Source organism: Erigeron canadensis, chromosome 1, assembly GCF_010389155.1.
Source record: "Erigeron canadensis isolate Cc75 chromosome 1, C_canadensis_v1, whole genome shotgun sequence".
Taxonomy (NCBI): Eukaryota; Viridiplantae; Streptophyta; class Magnoliopsida; order Asterales; family Asteraceae; genus Erigeron; species Erigeron canadensis.
This window is the reverse complement of record NC_057761.1, coordinates 3,900,478-3,921,529: the sequence shown is the minus strand read 5'-3', so window position 1 is coordinate 3,921,529 and position 21,052 is coordinate 3,900,478. Positions and strand designations below refer to the sequence as shown.

Genomic DNA, 21,052 nt, shown 5'->3' with positions numbered 1-21,052 from the left:
CATTAACGAATATTCACGAATACAAACGAACGAACACTAAGAACGAAGTATTTATAAATCAAGTACTTTTATTTATACTTTTTTTAAATAACTAGGTATTAATAATACATATTATATAAGGGGGATGAGAATATAAGGTTGACGGGTATCTAAGCTTAAGTGTGGAACACTCACATATTCTTTTTTTTAATTCATAAAAATCATGGGGCTTATGCATTTATTCATTAAAAAATAAATAATAAAATATTAGGTTCCACACCTAAGATAATCTTATATTCCCTTCTCCCATTATATAAAAAATACCCCAACCAAGCACCCCGTGTGCATAAAAAAATGTCGACCTGAAAACCAGAATAAAAACACCGTAAAAAGCTTTGTGTTATCGTGGCTAATTAAGAAGTCTGTTGGTTTGTGCAAACCGCACCACAATTCGCCACAGCAGCCTTTCGAATCTACCGCATCCACATGATTCTTTCTCTGTGTCTCTCTCACACACACTCACTACGATATCTCTTTGTTTCTTCTCGGATATGCAATGACAAGACTATAACTTGAGAAACGAATATATGTAATTGGTTTACACAAAGATACTCAGTTAAAGGCATACAAATCAGATGCTTTATGCTTGGCCACCTAGTCATAGAGTGGTCCTGAAGATTTTTTTTTTCTTTTTTTCCTTCAATTATGATTTCAATGTAACCATAACGTACTTTGTTAACATACAAATGAAAATCAAACAGAACATCTCTGAACATACATGTATTTGCTGCCTCTTTAATATGATCCAATTTAGCAAATGTGTAAACTATCTAATCTGAGTTAAGGGCAAACGCAGTGCACCAGAAGTCTTTGAGTTTGCAATATTTTGAAACAGGACGTACAACAAAGCTGTTTGCATGAATCAAGCCGGACAGTTGGTAAACTTCAGATTCAGGCCAGTCATTCACACTAAACTAAAGACCAACTTCTTGCTGATGGTTCAACTGAAAAAACACCGAGCTAACTAGATGCTGATGGTTCCTTGTTAGAGGGTGATTGAGCTGCAGATGTACTTGGAGTGCTGTTTGACTTTGCCGGACTATATTTCTTGTATACCTTTTCTTTGTTTTCCTTCCACCATTCTTCAGCCTGCTCTGCCACAAACCTTCTTTTGCTGCATGTGTATAGAAGATCGAGAAAATTTTTGACCATATTATTTGGACTTATAAGCTTCCACCATTTTTAGGATCCTAGAACAAGTTTGATCGAGTACATTCATCGAGAACAAAAGTGTAGGTAAGCACAATCTGATGCAATGGGAAGTCAATGGACATCAATTTGGCCCACGAATGGGTCCAGTTCATGGAGACGGAATATGGTACGTGTTTTTTCATGACTGATGTATCCAACTTGTTAGGTAAAGTATAATCGTGAGATGAAAGAGTGAAAAATACAGGAATTTAGAGTTGGATACACACAATAGCACAACAGGCAGAATTTATAATAATTTCCTGCACTAATTCCTAGTTACATGCACAGGGGAAGGTTTATCAAGAATGCTAGGGAAAATAATGTGAAATGTAAATAACTAAAGAGGATAGATGTATAAGTGACTATATACGTGACGTGATGCAAATAATTTAGAATCCGCTAAGTACCTGAATCTAACTCGCTTGAAGATTTTTGTGCCATTTGAAAGTTGAACCAGAGTCACATATACCCCAGGTTCAAATTGCTCGATTACTTCTTTCTTGTCATCTCTTTGTGGATGCTTGGGTACTCTTGAAACACCTTGTGTGTTTGATTGCCTAGCCTGTTCTAAAGTTTCACCACCAGCGGAGCCGTTATTCTTTTGTGGAGGCACATTATCCTTTGGTGACGTTTTCCTGGCCCCATTAACATCTTTAGTTTTTCTGTGTCTACTTTTACTTGATGAAGTAATTTCATTAGGCAGATCTGATTCCAAAAAGTCGTTAACTTTAGAAGTCAAAGCTTTGAAAGTTTCATCATTAGACATTTCAGGAGGTAGCTTCTCTGTAAACTCGTTTAGCTGACATTGAATAACAAAGAACAAGTCAGTTAACATATAATTACCTCAAATGACTTGTTTATGAAAAGTTATATAGAGAACGACACAATAAATTATGATGGTAAAATCAATAGTTTACTTCAGTAATATTACACCCATGGACAAACATATGTCTTGACATATATAAACAGATAAACATAATCCTTGTGTGTTCTTATAGTGCTTTGTGTCACATTTCAGTAACCATGATCTTGCTCATGTGTGTATCACCCTACATCCATAGAATTTTGTTCTTTTTATTCAAGATTCCATTCCATCTTAATTCTTTGAAATTTCCTAATTCGCCCTTTAGGAAGGAAAAGAAAATGCTTCATAACTCTGATTTATCAAATTATCGAGTAGCTCTCGCATTTTATTGTCTACAACACAGTTAAAGCCGACAGTTAAACTAGAAAGAAGACTTTTGCGTGCCAAGTAGAGGCCATATTGACAATCTTCATGCATATACAACATAGTCCCATCAACAATATTACTATATCTTACGCACATATATGTAGAATTACTCAACCTTAAAAGTGAAAAAAATTTGATATAGTTTAGTTGGATAGAACGACATAATGGATAATCATAGTGTGTCACCTGTAGCAAGCGTATGTAATCAATACAAGGAAGGAGAGGGTAGAAAAGAGGCCAAAGTAGGTAGTGATCAATGGCTCAATGCAATATAACATACCTGTGATCTGACACATTTGAAGACATCTGCAACAACCAGACACTTGGCGTTTTGGTCTGATACTAATGACGCATATTCTTGTGCATGACTCTTCCACTTTTGAATCTCCCCAGCTTGGCGACCACTTGTCTTCGTTAATGTTTTCACCTAAAATTTAATTAAACAATGCATAACATGTCAATCATAAAGAAAAACACAGAATAAAATTGTCAAAGATAATAATTGTCCTGTTTTGACTATTCAAAGTCTTCGTTTTGCAACTTTGACCTTATGCTTTTTTTTTTTGGAGTTATATGATACTTAATAAAAACTACATCAATGAAAACACATTCAAAATCCAATCCATTTGTATAAATTTCATCAAGTTTTACATAACACAAACAAAAATACTAAAAGTCAAAATTAAAAAAGAAAGATTTTCAAAAGTCAAAACATGATACTTTTTATGGGATGGATAGAGAAATACTTGGGTATGCAACTTGGAGACTTCTTGGTTCAAAATCTCATTTGATTTCTTTAGATTATCAATTACACATCTTGAAAACATTGGAGGGCCGGAACACGGGGTACTTGGTCTTCTTGAATAAGGTGAAGCAGCTCTCGTGTTGGTGGACAGAGGTTGAGGGGGAGGTTGAGGGGGAGGCTGTGGAGGTGGCAGAAACTGTGGCTGCATTTGAAGTGATGGGGCTGGGACAGCAGGTCTCATAGTCATAGCATTATGAAATGCACCGAGGGAGCTAGGGAATGTAATATCCTTTAATTGTTGAGACGATGGAACTTGGGAAGCTCTTACGGAAGAATAAGAACCAGCTTTTGTCCCATACATTGCCGACATGATCTCAAGATATTTGACTGGTTCAATGTTCGGAGACATTAGTAGCCTAGATGTTCGACCTGGTCCTCTATCTTTCCTACTGCCATCTACCCCTGATGGGTTATTATATCTCCTGTGATAAGTATTGCTACTCCCAATGTCATTATGCTTCTTTAAAAGTTTTGCATAGCAAGAGTCACAAACACGATGAGGTTTGCTTGGAATCGGAGCCTGTGCTGCTCTTACAGCCTTTCTAGAACTACAGGCATGACAATGTACAAGGCCACAGTTGTAGCAATTATGCCTCTTTCTAGTGAAACCGAATGCTTGTTTACAACCATAACAAACTGATTGGTCTGCTCCCGACATCCACTTGTGAATGCATATACTAGCCGTATAACTTGCACCACATGATATGCTTTTAACATGCCTATCTCTTAACGTTTCGACCAAAGTTGGAGTTTTGCGATCTTCAAAGTCTCCGTGGCCCAGTCTTCCATTTGCACCCATTCCCCAAGTAAATATTTCACTTCTTGAAGTCAGAACAGCAGCATGGTAAGCTCCACATGCAATTTCTTCTACAAATTCACCCACCAATTCATCTTGTACTAAAGCAGGCAACTTTCCATCAGATTGTGGATTCCCCAGTTGGCCATATGCAGTACTACCAAAAGAATAGACGTGGCCAGATGTTGTGAGACCTAAGGTCATGGTATGTCCACATGCTAATTGGTGAAAGTTGTAGTCGATGAGAGCCGATATACATGTTGGTTTTAAGCAAGTTTCTTTGTTTCCATGACCCAATCGATACTTTTCCCCATCACCCCATGTAAAAAGCTTCCTGGATGTAGAAATTCCACCTTGCTGGTTTGAGATCTCGACAATTGCGGCAGTGTGCCATACTCCACATGCAACTTTTCTAGTCTTCAACCCTTTTAAAAGTTGAACTTCCTTCGGATATTTTACACTCTCTCGATCCCCATGGCCTAATACACCAAACTTTCCATCACCAAATGTAAATAGCTTCCCATCAGCAGTTGACATCGCTGTATGCCAGGTACTACAAGCCACAGATGAAACTATAAGTCCTTCCAAAGGTCCGGAAACTCTTTTTGGTATCCAGTGACTGGCATCAGTACCGTGGCCAAGAAGTCCAGCATTATGGGACCCATCTCCCCAGGTATATAGATCACCAGCTGTTGATATAGCACAAGTATGAAACTCACCACATGCGACGTAATCAACATTAGTGACCGCTAGAAATTCAACAAGACGTGGGCGGCCAAAGTCTTTTTCAAATCCATGACCAAGCCTACCTCCAGATTCCTCTCCCCAAGTAAAAAGCTCACCTTGCTTTGTTACAAGAGATAAATGTCTAACACCACAAGCAATTTGGTGAACGTCTATAACTACATTTGATTCTAGGAGCCTAGGAGTGGTAATATCGCCTTTTGATGGAAATGCATTCACAGATCCATCACCAGAAGCCACATCAGAACAAATCTCACCCCAAAGAAAAACATCTCCTAAGGATTCTATGTCATCATGCCCAGAAGAATTAAAATTTGTAGAGCAACTAGGAGTGTTTGAAACACTAATCCGGAAACCATCTGCATTGCTTGTTCTTATTTGCATATTTTCACATTAAGATGCCGCATTTGAGATCTGTAAATTTGGAGCAAAGACGAATTAGAACAATGCAAATATATTTAATGGAGATTCAGAAATATGAAATGGATTGCTAACAGAATACATGTAGAGTATGATGTAAATGAGTGTTAATCTCAAAGATAAAGAGCAATCACAATGATAATTTTGGGATATAGTCTATTTACTTCCCAATAAACAACCATTCCAATTGATATCTACATAATTTGAATAATTTCATCATATCTATCCATATAGACAGCATGTCTGCATATGTTTGCTTTTAAGGATCTGCCAAGGATTCTATAATCTTACATTTATGCTATTGAAGAGCTCAATCATATTGCTCCCTCTTAGATGATAGCTTTTAGAAGTACTTTATATATCATTATCATCTGTGATTTTTGTCATAGACCATTATCATCTGCAGCAACATACCGTAGAAGCCTAACTGTATATAAATTTGGGGTTCTTCTTATTAATGTACTCGATCGACTGAATAAAGATTCTTTTTAGTACAAGGATTGCCATTAAAAAGTGTTAAGCAAGATCGCAGATGTTGAAAGACCAAATTATCATATCTCATATGCAATATCCAAAATATAAATGTATGGCAAAAGATCATTATAATCACAATTTATACATATTACCCAAGCTTGTCAAGAACTTGCTCTGTATTGCATTATAATCACAATTTATGCATAACACCACCAAAAATACTCATAAGTAACGATTAACTACTCATGATTATGTTCGGCTTGATGATTATATAACATGTCACATTGGTACTCCATAAGATAATCCAACCCAATAACTGCTAGTGACACCCAAATTAGTGATTAAACACATGTGATAAGGTTTGAACATAAGACCTCCACACCAGACCAAGTGCTCATTGGCCCATATCCCTCGTTTAAAGACCAACGTATGCCTTGTTCTTTTTTTTTTTACTTGATAGATTTAATAATCAAGAACTTAATGCATTCAATCAAATTTCATGCTTCTTTTTGGACTTAATAAGCAAAAATAAACATCAATTACCTACTTTTTACTTGATACATACAGACAATATTTATGCATTCAGCAACTTAATACATTCATCACTTAATGACTTAAAAAAACAACAGGTGCTATTGGTTTTGTTCTACTTGTCATAGATATATATGTTTCTAAATCAAAATTAACATTAACATATATCTATATAATCATAACAATCCAAGTTTAAATCATGATTATCATGCAAATATATATATATATATATATGTTAACATCAAATCATATGTAACGTACCATAATATACATTAATCTAATAAAAATAGCATTTACCTTTTCCTTTTCTTATTGCATGTAAACTAATATAATTCTTCTCAAGAATGTCAAAATCTTTAATGATCCTGGATTTCTTTAATCAGAGATCACATAGATGGTGAAATTTTACAAGGCCCAAATCCTTATTTGAAATGTGTATTGATATAAAATTAATGCAGAAAATTTTATTTATTTTTAATGGGAATTCAACAGAAGGGAAAGATATTGAAGGGGCGAGAGAAAGAGAGATGGGGGAACGGTTTGCAGCTCAAACAAATGGGAACCAATATATTGGCGCGTTTGTTTACCCTTTCTATATATTCATTTGTAATTTGTATATATGACATTTTAATTCTCTTTCACATTTGAAATTTTATACTCGTAGTAGATAATTTTATATGTGAGTTAGATACTATCTATACTTTTATAAAAAATTATTAGCCATGCTGAAAGTTTACAAAAATATTATGCGAATTGAACAAATTACCCTTAATATATTAAATAATCATCAACCCTTAATATTAAATTATACTATTAGTCCATTATATTATAAAGGATAATGATAAATCAACCTAATTGGTTTGTTTAAAAATGTGTCTAATTGTAAGATGATGACATGTAGAAAAATCAGGGAGCAAGATTAGGAAAGAGAATTAGTGGAATCTACATGTCAAATTTTTAAGGTTTTAGGCATATCTTTAGGCACACCAATTAGGTTGATTAATCATTTTCCTATTATAAAATATCTCTACTAACAACCTTTAAATCAAATACCTTTACCTATACCAATTGATGCCGCCACCACCGTCACCATCCGTCGCCGCCATCACACCACCGTCATCGTCGTCTCACCGCCGCATTGCGCAGGTACCATACTCGTTAAATATTAATATATGAATGTGTTGAGTTTTTAATATAGTTTTCATTATATAAATTTATTATCAATTATTATATAATAAAAATAAAATTATTTACGATGAAAGTTTAAATAAAAATATATGAAAATTAAAATAGGACATAAAATGAGACCAAGGGAGTATCTCTATATTAGCTAGTTGATTGATGTGAGTTTAACCTAAATCGGAACATTTTAATAAATTTTAATGTTATATACAAATTTGATATGAAAAATTATAAATCAAATAGTTATATAATAATAATTAAATACCACGCTACAAAATCTTCAGTTATTGACCATATTTGAGATACACAGAACATATTGGACATATATATCGTCTTCATCGATGTTATCCCATAAAGCAGACGTTAAATGACTGATGGTGTACCCACCGTTACTCAGGATAAAGCCTCACTCTAAGAAGGCTAAGAGGTCACCCAGGGTATCACCTAACTCGGGAAAAAGAAGATAAACACGAAAAGATACGATCATATCACTTCCTTAAATAAGGGAGATCGTTACCAAAGATAAGAAACGCGTTGGAGACTTTCTCTCCACGAAAAACTACTATAAAAGGGGGAAAACCCTAAATGATCATCATCATGCTCACCACGGGAAACACCCTAAAAACATATATACAAGATACACGAGAAAAACCAGAAAAAATCTAAATACATCTAAACCGGCGTACAAGGGAGAAAAGCTCCTACCAACAGGAAATCGCCGTCCAATCCATCAAACATCCCCAAATCTCTTAACCTAATCCAGTGTACAAACAATTGACGCCATCCTCGGGATAATCGCTACTCATCACCACAACCTTCACCAAAAAAGGTTAAAATCCAGAAATTTTTTCTCACAAAAAATCACAAAAAAATATTCAGATTCCCTGTTTCGACACTCAAATCCCAATAATGTATGCCGGCAAAGACTCCAGTTAAGCAAGCATGAAACGAAAAGATCCAGAAGACTCGCAAATCCAATCAAGAGATCTATGTTTTCCCGCTTTGGGAGACAAAAAAGCCAGCAAAGATTCATTAATAATACAAGCACAAATATTCGATATTTCGGTACGAAGAGTATATATCGATAATGGAAGCGAATGCGACATTATATATGAACATTGCTTCCTGCAATTACCAGAAGCAATAAAGGCAAGAATGACAAACCTCACAGGCCCACAAACCTCACAGGCCCACTCGCAGGATTTGCCGGAAATCGCGTATGGCCCCTAGGGGAAATAGATCTCGATGTCACCCTAGGGAACCCTCCGTTTGCACGAACGGAAACCCTAGATTTCATTGTAGTGCGAGCACCCTCACCATACAACATTCTCCTGGGAAGACCAGCAATACAACGAATGGAGATGGTACCTTCCACAGTCCACGCCATGGTACTGTTCCAAACGAAATCAGGCGTGGGAATGATAAAATCAAGTTATGATCAGACAAAACAAATTAGTGAGGTTAAAAAATCAAAGGAGGAACCAGAGGAAGTGAAAATACCCAGCCAGAACGATCAAGCTCAGGATAATGACAAGGTACTCGTGAACCCAACCTACCCAGATCAACTAATTACCATAGGGAAGGGGCTGCCAGAAGATTTCAAAAAGAAGTTACAAAAATTATTACAACAAAACATTGATATATTCGCATGGGAATACGCGGATATGACAGGGGTCCCTAGGGATGCTCACCCTAGGTGAACAGACCTTTGTCACGGAGCATAGGCTGAATGAAAGGAAAAGTATGGAACCCGTACGACAAAAGAAAAGAAGTTTATCAAATGACAGAGATAAGGCAGCATGTAAAGAAGTAGACGAGCTGGTAAAAGCCGGAATCATAAGAGAAGCCACATACCCTATGTGGATTGCAAACCTAGTAATGGTGAAGAAAGGAAACGGAGGCTGGAGAATGTGTGTAGATTTCACAGATATAAATAAGGTATGTCCAAAAGACTGTTACCCACTACCAGAAATAGACTGGAAAGTTGAATCTTTAGCAGAACATAAATGGAAATGTTTCTTAGACGCCTATAAAGGATATCATCAAATACAAATGGCTAAGGAAGATGAAGAAAAGACATTTTTTCACACAAGCAAAGGAACATTCTGCTACACAAAGATGCCATTTGGACTAAAAAACGCAGGAGCAACCTATCAATGACTCGTAGACAAAGCATTCCACAAGCAAATTGGGCGAAACCTAGAGGTCTATGTAGACGATATGGTTATCAAAAGTAGAACGGAGGAAGAACTACTTGCAGACATCCAAGAAACCTTCGAAACACTACGGAAGATAAAAATGAAGCTCAACCCAAAAAAATGCTCTTTTGGAATGGAGGCTGGGAATTTCCTAGGGTATTATATCTCAGACAAGGGAATCCAAGCAAACCCATCTAAGGTAAACAAGATACTCGAACTACCAGCCCCAAAGACAGTAAAAGAAGTGCAAAGCCTAAACGACAAACTCGCAGCGTTAAGTCGCTTTCTTTCAAAAGGAGCGGATAGGCAATTGCCATTTTTCAAGACGCTAAAGAGCTGCGGGGCGAAAAAAGGATTCGAATGGACAAAGGAGGCTGACGAAGCATTCGAACAAATGAAAAAGCACATAGCAGCACTCCCCACCTTGACATCCCCAAGGAAAGGAGAAACCTTGTACATATATCTCGCAGCGACTGCCGAATGCATGAGCGCAGTTCTATTAACAGAAAGGGACAGGAAACAAATGCCAATCTACTTCGTAAGCATGATACTGCAAGGAGCAGAAGCAAACTACCCAGAGAAGCTTGTGTTAGTACTTGTTCACGCAGCAAGAAGACTACGCATGTACTTCCAAGGGCACCCAATTGTGGTACTCTCAGACAAGCCGCTACGGCAAATCTTAACAAAACCAGAATAATCTGAAAGAATGGCAAAAGGGGCAATCGAGCTAGGAGCATATGATATCGAATATAGGGCAAGGCATGCAGTCAAAGGACATATCCTAGCAGACTTCATTACCGAGATAAGGGAAACAGGAAATTCAGTAACTCACTCCACGACACTCACAGTTACTGGGGAAGCAGATTCTAAAACCTGGGAATTATACACGGACGGAGCATCAAGTTCAGAAGTCTGCGGGGCCGGAATACATCTAGTAAGCCCAGACAAACAAGAATACACATATGCCCTAAGATTTGAGTTTGAAACAACGAACAATGAAGCAGAATACGAGGCATTGATAACAGGATTGGACCTGGCCAAAGATATGAAAATCAGAAGCATCAAAGCATTCGTGGACTCCCAGCTGGTAGCCAACCAAGTAAAAGGAGAATACGAAGCCAAAGGAGAGATCATAAGGCTATATTTGGGAAAACAAAGCAATTAATCGAGCACATTCGAAGAAATCAACACAGAAAAGCCGATGCTCTAAGCAAGCTAGCCTCATTAACATTTGAACACCTGGAGAAGAAAGTACTAATAGAGGTTCTGAAAGAAAGATCTATATATGAGAAGCAGGTGCATGATTTAGTTAAAGAAGAAGGAAAAACTTTGATGACACCGATAACCAAATATTTGGTGAGCGGAATATTGCCAGAAGATGAAAACGAAGCAAGGAAAATAAAAATTAAAGCTCCACAATACAAGTTGATGGATGGAAACCTTTACAAGAAGGCATTTTTGACCCCATGGTTACGCTGTGTGGGTCCCAAACAAGCAGATTCAATAATTTTCGAAATCCATGAAGGAATCTGCGGACTACATGCAGGCCCCAGATCAGTAGCAACAAAAGCGCTACACCTAGGGTATTTTTGGCCATCAATGCATAGGGACGCAACCAAACTTTTGCAAAATTGCGAAGCATGTCAACTGCACGCAAACGTCCCTAGGCTACCAAAGCAGGATATGACGTCGGTAACATCTGCATAGCCATTTACAAAGTGGGGAATCGACATAGTGGGGCCACTACCAAAAGCACCAGGAAAGGTAAAAATTCTAATTGTGGCTATTGATTATTTCACAAAATGGGTAGAAGCAAAACCTGTGGCGATAATAAACGGAAAGACAATTGAGAATTTTGTTTGGGAATATATAATATATCTCTTTGGGTTATCACAAATGATCGTCTCGGACAATGGAAAACAATTTGCGGAGGATACGTTCACGGAAATGTGTCAAAGGCTAAACATAAAGCAATCCTTCACATCAGTATATCACCCACAAGGTAATGGGCAAGTAGAAGCAATCAACAAGCAAATTGTGAAAGGTATGGAAAAAAGGCTGGGACGTAGCCACAGTGGCTGGGTGGATGAATTACCACTGGTACTCTGGGCACATCGTACAACACCCAAGCAAAGCAATGGGGAAACCCCATTCTCCCTAGCCTTTGGATCAGAAGCAGTCTTACCTGCGGAAATACAAGTCTCTACATGTCGATCGACAAACGTAAATGAAGGAGACAATAATACAGAAATGCGTATAAACCTCGACCTTTTAGAGGAAAGGTGGGAAATTGCTTCAATAAGAGAAGCTGCGTATAAACAAAGAATTGAGAAATATTACAACAAAAGAGTTCACCCAGACAACTTCAAAGTCGGTGATTACGTCCTCCGGCTCAACAGCGCAAGCCAAGTAGAATACCTGGGGAAAATGGGACCAATGTGGGAAGGACCATATAAAGTTGATACAGTCATCGGAAATGGCGCTTACAAGCTTTCAACAACAGATGGCAACCCAGTTAGCAGGACATGGAACGCAACAAACTTGCGTAAATTCTATTGCTGAAAAAGCAAACCTTTTTTAATGAATAAAACATTCACAAAATCGCAAATATGTGCAAAACGCATGAAGAATGCGAAGCTGGATAACATGCAAGATTTTATAAAAAGTGCACTATTTAAAATTACAGGCATGGAATATTAAAGAACGGTGGGGACGCCTACCGGACTAATACAAGGACGGGTTACAAACCCTCCAGTATGCAAACAAAATAAAAAATTATGATTCATGGTGAAGAAGGATCGCAACCTCACATACATAATTTTGAAATGCCAAAAAAGGAAAGTGCATTAAAATAATCATACTTCTATGATTATAGCAAAACATATGCCTAAAAATGCCAAAAAAGGCAATGGCACTAAAAATCATACTCCTATGATTTTATTAAAGCATATGCCTAAATGCTAAGAAAAACAAGTGCATAAAACAAAATCCTGAAAAAGGTAAAATTGAGTGAAATGGGAAAAAGAGATAAGGGAAAATATTGTGACTTCCACAGTGATACAAGGTACGATACAAACTCATGTATACAACTGAGGAAAGCAATTAATGAAGCCATTAAGACAGGTAAATTGGCACATCTGGTGAAAGGAATCCGACAACAACCAAGGCAAAAAGACGAAAACCCCGAGAGCTAAAACTACGAAACGGGTAACAAAAATCCGATAACTAACTTTAAACCGGATGAAGAATCCGACGACTTTAAACCGGATGAAAAATCCGACGACTTTAAACCGGATGAAGAATCCGACGACTTTAAACCGGATGAAGAATCCGAGAACATAACTACGACCCGATCGACGAATTCGGACATATCTTATAAATATCAAAATCATCACGAGCAGCTTGGTCGACGAGAGACTTCCCGGAAAGCGGATTCACCTTGATCAAGTGATACACAAAAGGAATTACTTCCGTCATTACCTTCTTATACTTCAACTGCAGAGCGGAGAATTCAGAACGAAGAACCTGCAACTGGTTCTCCCTATTCACCATCCCATCTCGAGCAATCTGCAGCTGGATATCCTTCACATCAAGAGCATGCTTCAAATTTTAACATCGGAGGAACAATCATCGGCAGAAACAGAGACGAAACCGGGGGATGTGCCACCATCTTCAGAACGCCGCTTCAAGATTTCTAGATCCGACTCCAATCGATGAATTTTTATCATATCAACATACGAACTCGCACCGAGCTTAAACTTCTGGACAATAGTCTTTATCCGGCCATGCTTGCAGAAAACATTCCTCTTCTTCCGATAACCCCATTTTATCTATTTACGGAATCTACCAGCAAAAGTGAAAAACAATAAACTAGTTCTAATTGCTTACCTTATATAGGGATACGAGACGCACTATCGTCAATTTGTAAAAAGGCCCATTCAAGATTCGCTTTAGTACAAAATCGCCCCTCTCAAAAGCCTTCTAGAAGACAGCAGACTCCCAGGATTAAACTCTTCGGCAAAGACTAACAACACGATCTTGACATATCATATTATTAGTCTGGGGGCTTAATGGTGTACCCACCGTCACTCAGGATAAAGCCTCACCCCAGGAAGGCTAAGAGGTCACCCAGGGTATCACATAACCCGGGAAAAAGAAGATAAACACGAAAAGATACGATCATATCACTTCCTTAAATAAGGGAGATCGTTACCAAAGATAAGAAACGCGTTGGAGACTTTCTCTCCACGAAAAACTACTATAAAAGGGGGAAAACCCTAAATGATCATCATCATGCTCACCATGGGAAAAACCCTAAAAACATATATACAAGATCCACGGGAAAACCCCGAAGAGATCTAAATACATCTAAACCGGCGTACAAGGGAGAAAAACTCCTACCAACAGGGAATCGCCCTCCAATCCATCAAACACCCTCAAATCTCTTAACCTAATCCGGTGTACAAACAATGACCAATTATGCAAATTAGTATAACACTATCAAACATTTTTAGTATGTTCATCGGCCTTCTTGCAACTAAGTAACACGATATGTGTATTCAAGGTTCCTATAGATTTAGATGCATAAATACTTAGGGTATAAGGAGTGGCAGCGGGTTCCCAGCGCTTGGGCTAGCCCGCAGGGAAACACCATTGCCAATGGAGCGGGTTCATGTCGGGTTCGAGTTGGCTGGGTTTGTAAGCCGCGCAGGCTGGAAAAAAGGGTTGTGTTTTTTGACCGGAGATAGCTTATAGCCGTTATTTTGACCGTTAGGCATGAAAAATAAAATAAATTTAATACACTATTATTTTCCCAAACAAATCACAACCAAATATCCATACTTTTCCATACATCAGATATCGATCCGAAAATGTTAGCGTGGATGTTTAACCAAAAACGCTCAATCGCGGCGAAATATGGATGAGAGTTTGATGAGTGATTTTCATGTTATGAATCTATCGAGTTAGTCGTTTAATTTTTTTGTAATGAACTTTGTCTTGATTTAGTCGTATATGTAATGAATGGTTTTATGTTTTATTTGTATTGTTTTATTAAAATGTTTGATTAAATTAAATGAAAAGGAATATTTTTTTTTTGAGAGGGTTGAAAAAAGCATAAATGTCAATAAAATGTGGTGGGAGTGTTGATCGAGAGGGTTAGAGAGGTAAAATTCGTTGAAAAGACATGATTGGTAGCTAGGATGTAAGAGGGTTGGGAATTTGAGAGTCATGACTTATACTCTTATAATGATATCTATAAGTTTCAATATCGTGTATCATTACCTGGTACTCTTCCATCAACCTCGTGAAGTACTGTAATTTTGCGTATTTTGGTTCTCGGATTTTTGGTGGCAAGTTGGGTGTTGCTAAAACAGAAAAAAAGCATAAAAACTGTATTTAGCAACATATTGACGGCCAACCATTATGTCATGGATAAGAATCCTTTAAAGTTAAAAGTAACTTTACTAGTAAAGTTGGGTGGGTCATGATATTGACGGCCAGCCATTTTGTCTTTCCAAATTCAATATTCAACCTCCACCATTGAAAATAATAACCACAATTTAGGAAATAAGGTGTGAAATTAAACCATGTTTAAATTAAGAGTGAAAAAATTCAAAAAACAAATATAATGTTTCAACTTTGAAGTAACCAATTGGTTTAACAAAACATGATATAAAAACTTATAATTTTTTTAATAAAAATATTGAATACAATTTATATTCCTATGCTTGTTTGCGTTCATGGGCTCATGATGTTCCGAAATTAAATAGGACTGATATGGAATATGTTTTGATCTTTTGGTTTTGCAAGCACAAATTCATTCCAAAATTAATTGCCAGTTTCCTTTTATTTTTATTTTTTAAAGTTGCCCTTATATAATTGGTTATTGTAAATACGAGTTTTTATTGAAAGTCATGTTTTTATATTGTGGACAATTATCTTATAAAAAAAACCAAATATTTGTGGACAATTATGGTGGTGACGGTGACAGGTAATGGTGGCGACAACAAAGAGTAGTGGCGGCGTTAGTACAGTGGTGGCATCGGTGGGATGGTGGTTGCGTTGGCGGCGACGACGAGTGGTGGTGCCGGTGGCAATGGTGGTGATGGCGTGTTTTCTAATGTAAAAGTATTTGATGTAGTTCTTTCGGGGACATTCGATAAAGTCAGAATGATACAGATAAGTAATTGATGTAAAAAAAGTAGTGTAATTATTTTAAGAGTTAGAGGATCTATACGGAAGTTTAGGAAAATTAGATGTGTAGTGGTATTATACATGGTTGAATCCTTTACATAATTAGTAGTAATGGTAGATAAAGTGAAAAAAATGATTTAATCAATTTGGTTTATTTTGTAAGCATAGATGGAAAGTAAACTCATCGTCTTAAATATCATCTAATTTTCCATTCCCTTCTAATTTAGATCAACCAATTTGCTTCCTAATATCGTTGTCATCAGATCAACTTGAGTCGACCTGAGTTGGGTTGACGGATTGAAAATCTTTAATCCTAACCTGACCCATTGAAAGTTGGGGTCATAATTAAACTCATACTTGACATGAGTCGACTTAAATAAACTTTAAATGTTCATTAAAATTAAATTAAAAAATGATGATCGTAAACTTTACTTATGAAAACGAGTGCGTATAATTATAGAACAATCACTAAACCTTAAATAGAACAATTACTAAAATCTCTCTGTGTATAATTATAATATAATTATTATGGGTTTAGGCTAACAACTTTGGGTTGGTTAGTTGAAAATATCCAATCCAAATTCGAATTGATATCAAAATCGACTTGGAAATCTTAAGTAAAACCTATCAACCCGACGCACTAACACAAAAAAAATCAGATTGGCAATGGGTAGGTGGTCGGGTTGATTTCAGGTAACATAGATTTGTGGGTTGGTAGGTTGGCGTGTTAAATGGGTTGGTGGATTGATATCAAGTCATATAGGTTAGTGGGTTGACGGGTCGTTTCAAATCAAACGAGTTGTGGGTTGTCGGATCAAATGAGTTGATGGATTAACCTTTAAAATACATTATATAAATTTAAATATTTTTGGGTTGGTGGGTGGATTTACTAACCAAAAAGGTCCATCCGGCCCCAAATCAAAAAAAATAAGTTGGTGGGTTACCAGGTCAAGATTCACAACCCTAACCCAGTTTTAGGGTTAATTTTAAGTCGAATTTCATATAAAGTGGAGTATTAACAATAAATCGACTCTAGATACGTTATATAAAACAATGCACAAAACTTAAGACTTTATTTTAATATTATGTTTGATTTCATAATAAATTATGTTTTTTGAATATTAGACTTTTAAGTTTACTTGGTAACCCGGTCACCGACCGGGTATTAATCTAGTTTAATTTGTTAATGCCCTCACTCATTAGGCCAACCAAGACACCAAGTGACCAACTAGGCAACTACGAAACATCAGTTAAAATCAATAACAGTTCTTTTCTTGCAGTGCAACTTGCACTGTAGCAACTATTGAATCTGATAAGCAACTTCAGATTAAAACCTTAATTTATGCGGACTCCATTCTGAACAAGGTAAGCAAAATCCTTATTTAAATTACAACTTAATTAATAAACCCTATTAAAAATGGAATAAGCCAAACGCCAAAGTAAAGGCTCGATTTCAAAGGATTTTAATTGTTCTTTGATTATATAGATTATATTTGTTGTAGTGGAGATACTTTATTAGACAATGTTGTTGCTTATTCAATATTTTTATTACTTTCACTTGTTTTTTGATGATTTTAGTATATTTGTTTAGTCAAATGGAAAGATATCTTAAAAGAAAAAAACCATCTTTATTATCGCCTAGTGATATTGATGAAAAATCTTCAAGGAGAAATAATTCTAATTGGTGATGTGTTTTTGAACTCTTGTATAATTTGTATTGTAAAGACAGAAGTACTCGTTAAAGTTAAGATGGAAGATGTAATGGCTCGATTTCACAAGTTGGGAAAACGTGGTTGTCGACAGTAGGAAGTTTGCTTCATTATGGTTTAATGAAGTTATATGGGTTGTTTTTAAGTTAGTTTTGGTTGTTTTAGTGCTCTATTTTACTGTTTTGTATGCTCTTTCTTTGTTGTACTATTTATGTTTTTATGTTGTTTAATTAGCTGCTTGTTTTTACTGTTTAATTTCTGTTTTTACTGTTTTGTTTGCTGTTGTATTCTTGCTAGTAATTGCCTGTTTAAAGCTGTCTATTAAGTTGTTCTTTGATGCTGTTTATTGGTTGTTTTTAAGCTGTTCAAGCTAATTTTTTTTGTTATTTAAGCTGTTTTTTTCCTGCTATTTAATGGCTGTTTTTTGCAGTCTCGTGTTGATATTTGCTGTTGTTGTTAAGTAGTATAATTGTTATTTATGTGCAGAATTTCATGGTTGTTTTGAGACTATTTTGAAGCTAGTTCGATGCAGTTTTACAGTTTTTTTTTGCCGCTGTTTAATAGCTTTTATGATGCTCATTACTTCATTAGCCGTCAAGTAAGTTTTTTGCCCCCAGTAATTACGGACATGGTTTATTGCATACAATTATATGAAACATAAATTGTTATGCATGACTAAAATGAGTTATAGGTATATCACCCCCCTAAAAAACTTGTTAAGGGAAGTGTACTCCCACAGCTACACGATCACATACCATTTTATCTGCCTTGTTTTATTATTATGGTAGCTATTTGGTAGCTTTTATTAATGAACAATAAAAAAGTTCTAAGTTTTATTCTCAAGGCTAGATACATATTACATAGTCCATGCCATCCCTAAAGAGGAAAAACTTGCATTTATTATCACTTCATAAATTCCAAGACTTTGATCGATCTAACCAAAAAGGGTATTTAACAAGACATTCTTTGCCTTTTCCATACTTGTTCCAGATCGGGGGCTCAAAACCACGCCTTCCTGACGGTTATACTTGAGCTTTTTAGCTTGTTCTCGTGAAATGTCATACGAATTCGACAACACCTCTATGGGGACTTCCCTAACGTAAGAGAAACGTCCAGCGAGCTGTGTTGTTATTGCATCGTCATTAGTCTTGAATGCCACCCACTCACACCCTTCCTCGCCGGCTTTCTTGATCACTGCAAAGGCTTGTGGGACCACAATCAGCTGACCCTTCTGGACCATGTCATCAAAGACCAATGAACCATCGTTTCCAACAATTTGGAGGCGACTGCCTCCGCTTATTACGTAGATGATACTGTGGGCGTTTAAGTTGTAATGTGGTGCCAGGACAGCATTCTGCAATAATATAGAACTGATTACTCAGTAAATAAGTCAATACAATTAAAAATGTAATCATGTTCTAAACAAGGACGAAGCTTGGCTCCTTGTTTTCACTAAGTGTGTAGTTTTATTTGTAGTTCTATTAATAAAACAATTTTTTTTTTACTTTGGGACCCTGGTAATTTTTTTTAGTGTTACTTTTGTGTCTTGTAACTTTCGGGTCACTGATTATCTTTTTTAGTGTTATTTATGGGTATTGTGACTTTTGGGTCGGCCTGATTATTTTTCTTAGTGTTATTTCTAGATCTTGTGACTTTTGGCCCCAACTCTTCCTCTCAAGCTTCGCTGCTGGACGCTGGTCATAATAGTATGTGTGACAAACCATACCTTATAAAGGACTCCTCTCTCGGCACTAAGTTTGAGCAAGTTGAGGATTGGGAGCTTGTGACTGTTGAGACTGCTAATGCGTCCACCACGTGGGTTATAAACATCGGCACGGGCTGGGCTTGCAATATTCGCACTAAACTTGGTCGAGCATATGGTTTGCTCTATGCCGTTGTCTTGATATTGGTCTTCTGGAATCGCAATTTCAAAATTTTCAGCCATAACTATAGATCCACGATTGTCATTTTGTCCTGTTAATTTCTCCACTGTGTTGTATTCCACGCCAAACACCTCCATAAGCATTTGAAAATCGAAACCAGAGAAGACGTTGAATCCTTCTAGTTGACCAGGCCATTGACCGGGCTGGAATCCACGCTGACCTTGAGACTGACCCGGCTGGAATCCTGGCTGTTGTCTGGATTGTTTGCCGGGTTGGAATGCAGGCTGCTGACCGGGCTGAAAGCCGGGTTGGCCTGGCTGGAATCTTGGCCCACTTTGAGGAGGTTGTCTAGAGGGATTTCCAGCAAGGAAGAATTTCTAACAAGATAAAGAGATCAAAAATGGTTTAGATAAATTCGAATCGGATAAATACTAAATAAAATAAAACGAATAAAATAATTACCCTAAAGTTATTGTCAAGTTGGTTGGCAACATTGTTGGTATCACGAAGAACAATGGCGACTAAAGGTGAGTTGCCATCATTATAGGTCCAGTGAACTGCACCAGCAGGCAAGGCCAATATATCACCTTCATTGTATCTATAAACCCTCTGGTGCGTGTCAAAAAACTGTTCATCACCCTTTGTTTCGACCATTGTGCTAAACGTTTCAGGACATCCAGGAAGCACTGTTCCCTGAATTCCTTGACCTGTCACATTTCATCAATTATTGTCATGTTAGTACACAACACAAATATATTTTTAATTTAATTTTCGTTAACATCTAAAAGATCCCAGATAGACCCAACCCAGTGATAGCCCCAGACCAAATAGTCTAGTTGCACCATTCCAAAAAAAAAAAGCCCATGAAATCTAGCTGGGGTTTGGACCCGGCCTCATTAGTAAAACCCGGATGCCTCGTCACACTATCTTTGGGTCATTGGCACAAACATATATTTTTAAACAAAAAAAAAAAAAAATGTCCATCATGGGAGTAATAGTATTTAGCTATGTACCTTGAACAACATATACAAGTTCAGGTGCATTGGAATAGTAAGGCAACAGAAGCCCTTTCGAGTAAATAGTATGACGAACCACCTCAACACCAGCACATTCAAGTTCATCGTTCTCAAACGAGTCCCAGAACTCGGAAACTCCAGCCTCTGATGTCACCTGGCGATTGGGTTCTCTAGCGGTGATCCGGTCAATCTGGCACTTAGAGCGACTTGACGATTGTGATTGAGATTGAAGTGGAAGTATCTGAGCTACACAAGCATGAAAAAACACAAGATAACAAAGTAGTCCCAATGGGACAACGTAAGAAGAACCAGTATTTCGAGTTGATTTGATCATGTTTGTGCCGAACGATATGATGTTTGTGAAATGGCAATATGTATGAATGTTTTTAGATTTATAGAACGTGCTTGAATATGAAACATTTGACACGTATTGAAAATGGTGGCAAAATGTTTCTGTTTAAGATTCTGAATAAATTACACGTTTAATTTTTTTAGGAAGCTTAGTGGCAGTGTTGTTTCGAAAACTAAAACTACATATATATGGCATAGGATACAATGAACCTGGTCGCCATTATCAAGTAACGCTCTGCAGATGAATTACCATTGATTAAAAATCTTGAATTTAGCTTGAATGATGC

General features: G+C 36.9%; 2 protein-coding genes across 2 annotated transcripts; both read right to left on the bottom strand.

Annotated features, from left to right (window-relative positions):
* Positions 1 to 885: 885 nt before the first annotated feature.
* Positions 886 to 5,190, bottom strand: LOC122585625 (PH, RCC1 and FYVE domains-containing protein 1-like). Its single transcript, XM_043757750.1, has 4 exons — positions 3,208 to 5,190; positions 2,742 to 2,888; positions 1,638 to 2,029; positions 886 to 1,153 (listed from the first exon to the last, which is right to left on the bottom strand). The coding sequence occupies exons 1-4, from the start codon at positions 5,188 to 5,190 to the stop codon at positions 1,000 to 1,002; spliced, it is 2,676 nt and encodes an 891-aa protein (XP_043613685.1). The 3' UTR covers positions 886 to 999.
* A 13,194-nt stretch (positions 5,191 to 18,384) lies between these two features.
* LOC122592882 (11S globulin seed storage protein Ana o 2.0101-like) lies at positions 18,385 to 20,749 on the bottom strand. Its single transcript, XM_043765242.1, has 4 exons — positions 20,412 to 20,749; positions 19,861 to 20,105; positions 19,242 to 19,775; positions 18,385 to 18,869 (listed from the first exon to the last, which is right to left on the bottom strand). The coding sequence occupies exons 1-4, from the start codon at positions 20,746 to 20,748 to the stop codon at positions 18,450 to 18,452; spliced, it is 1,536 nt and encodes a 511-aa protein (XP_043621177.1). The 5' UTR covers position 20,749; the 3' UTR covers positions 18,385 to 18,449.
* Positions 20,750 to 21,052: the final 303 nt, after the last annotated feature.

Bases quoted from the DNA above. Each gene is read 5' to 3' on its own strand.
- LOC122585625 (XM_043757750.1), bottom strand. From the start codon at position 5,190: ATGCAAATAAGAACAAGCAATGCAGATGGTTTCCGGATTAGTGTTTCA. The intron at 2,889-3,207 runs GTATTTCTCTAT...ATTAAATTTTAG, and splicing joins TCTCCAAGTTGCATACCCAA to GTGAAAACATTAACGAAGAC. The intron at 2,030-2,741 runs GTATGTTATATT...ATTCAATGTCAG, and splicing joins TCAAATGTGTCAGATCACAG to CTAAACGAGTTTACAGAGAA.
- LOC122592882 (XM_043765242.1), bottom strand. From the start codon at position 20,748: ATGATCAAATCAACTCGAAATACTGGTTCTTCTTACGTTGTCCCATTG. The intron at 20,106-20,411 runs GTACATAGCTAA...GAAATGTGACAG, and splicing joins ACTTGTATATGTTGTTCAAG to GTCAAGGAATTCAGGGAACA. The intron at 18,870-19,241 runs GTATGGTTTGTC...ATATTATTGCAG, and splicing joins AGAGAGGAGTCCTTTATAAG to AATGCTGTCCTGGCACCACA.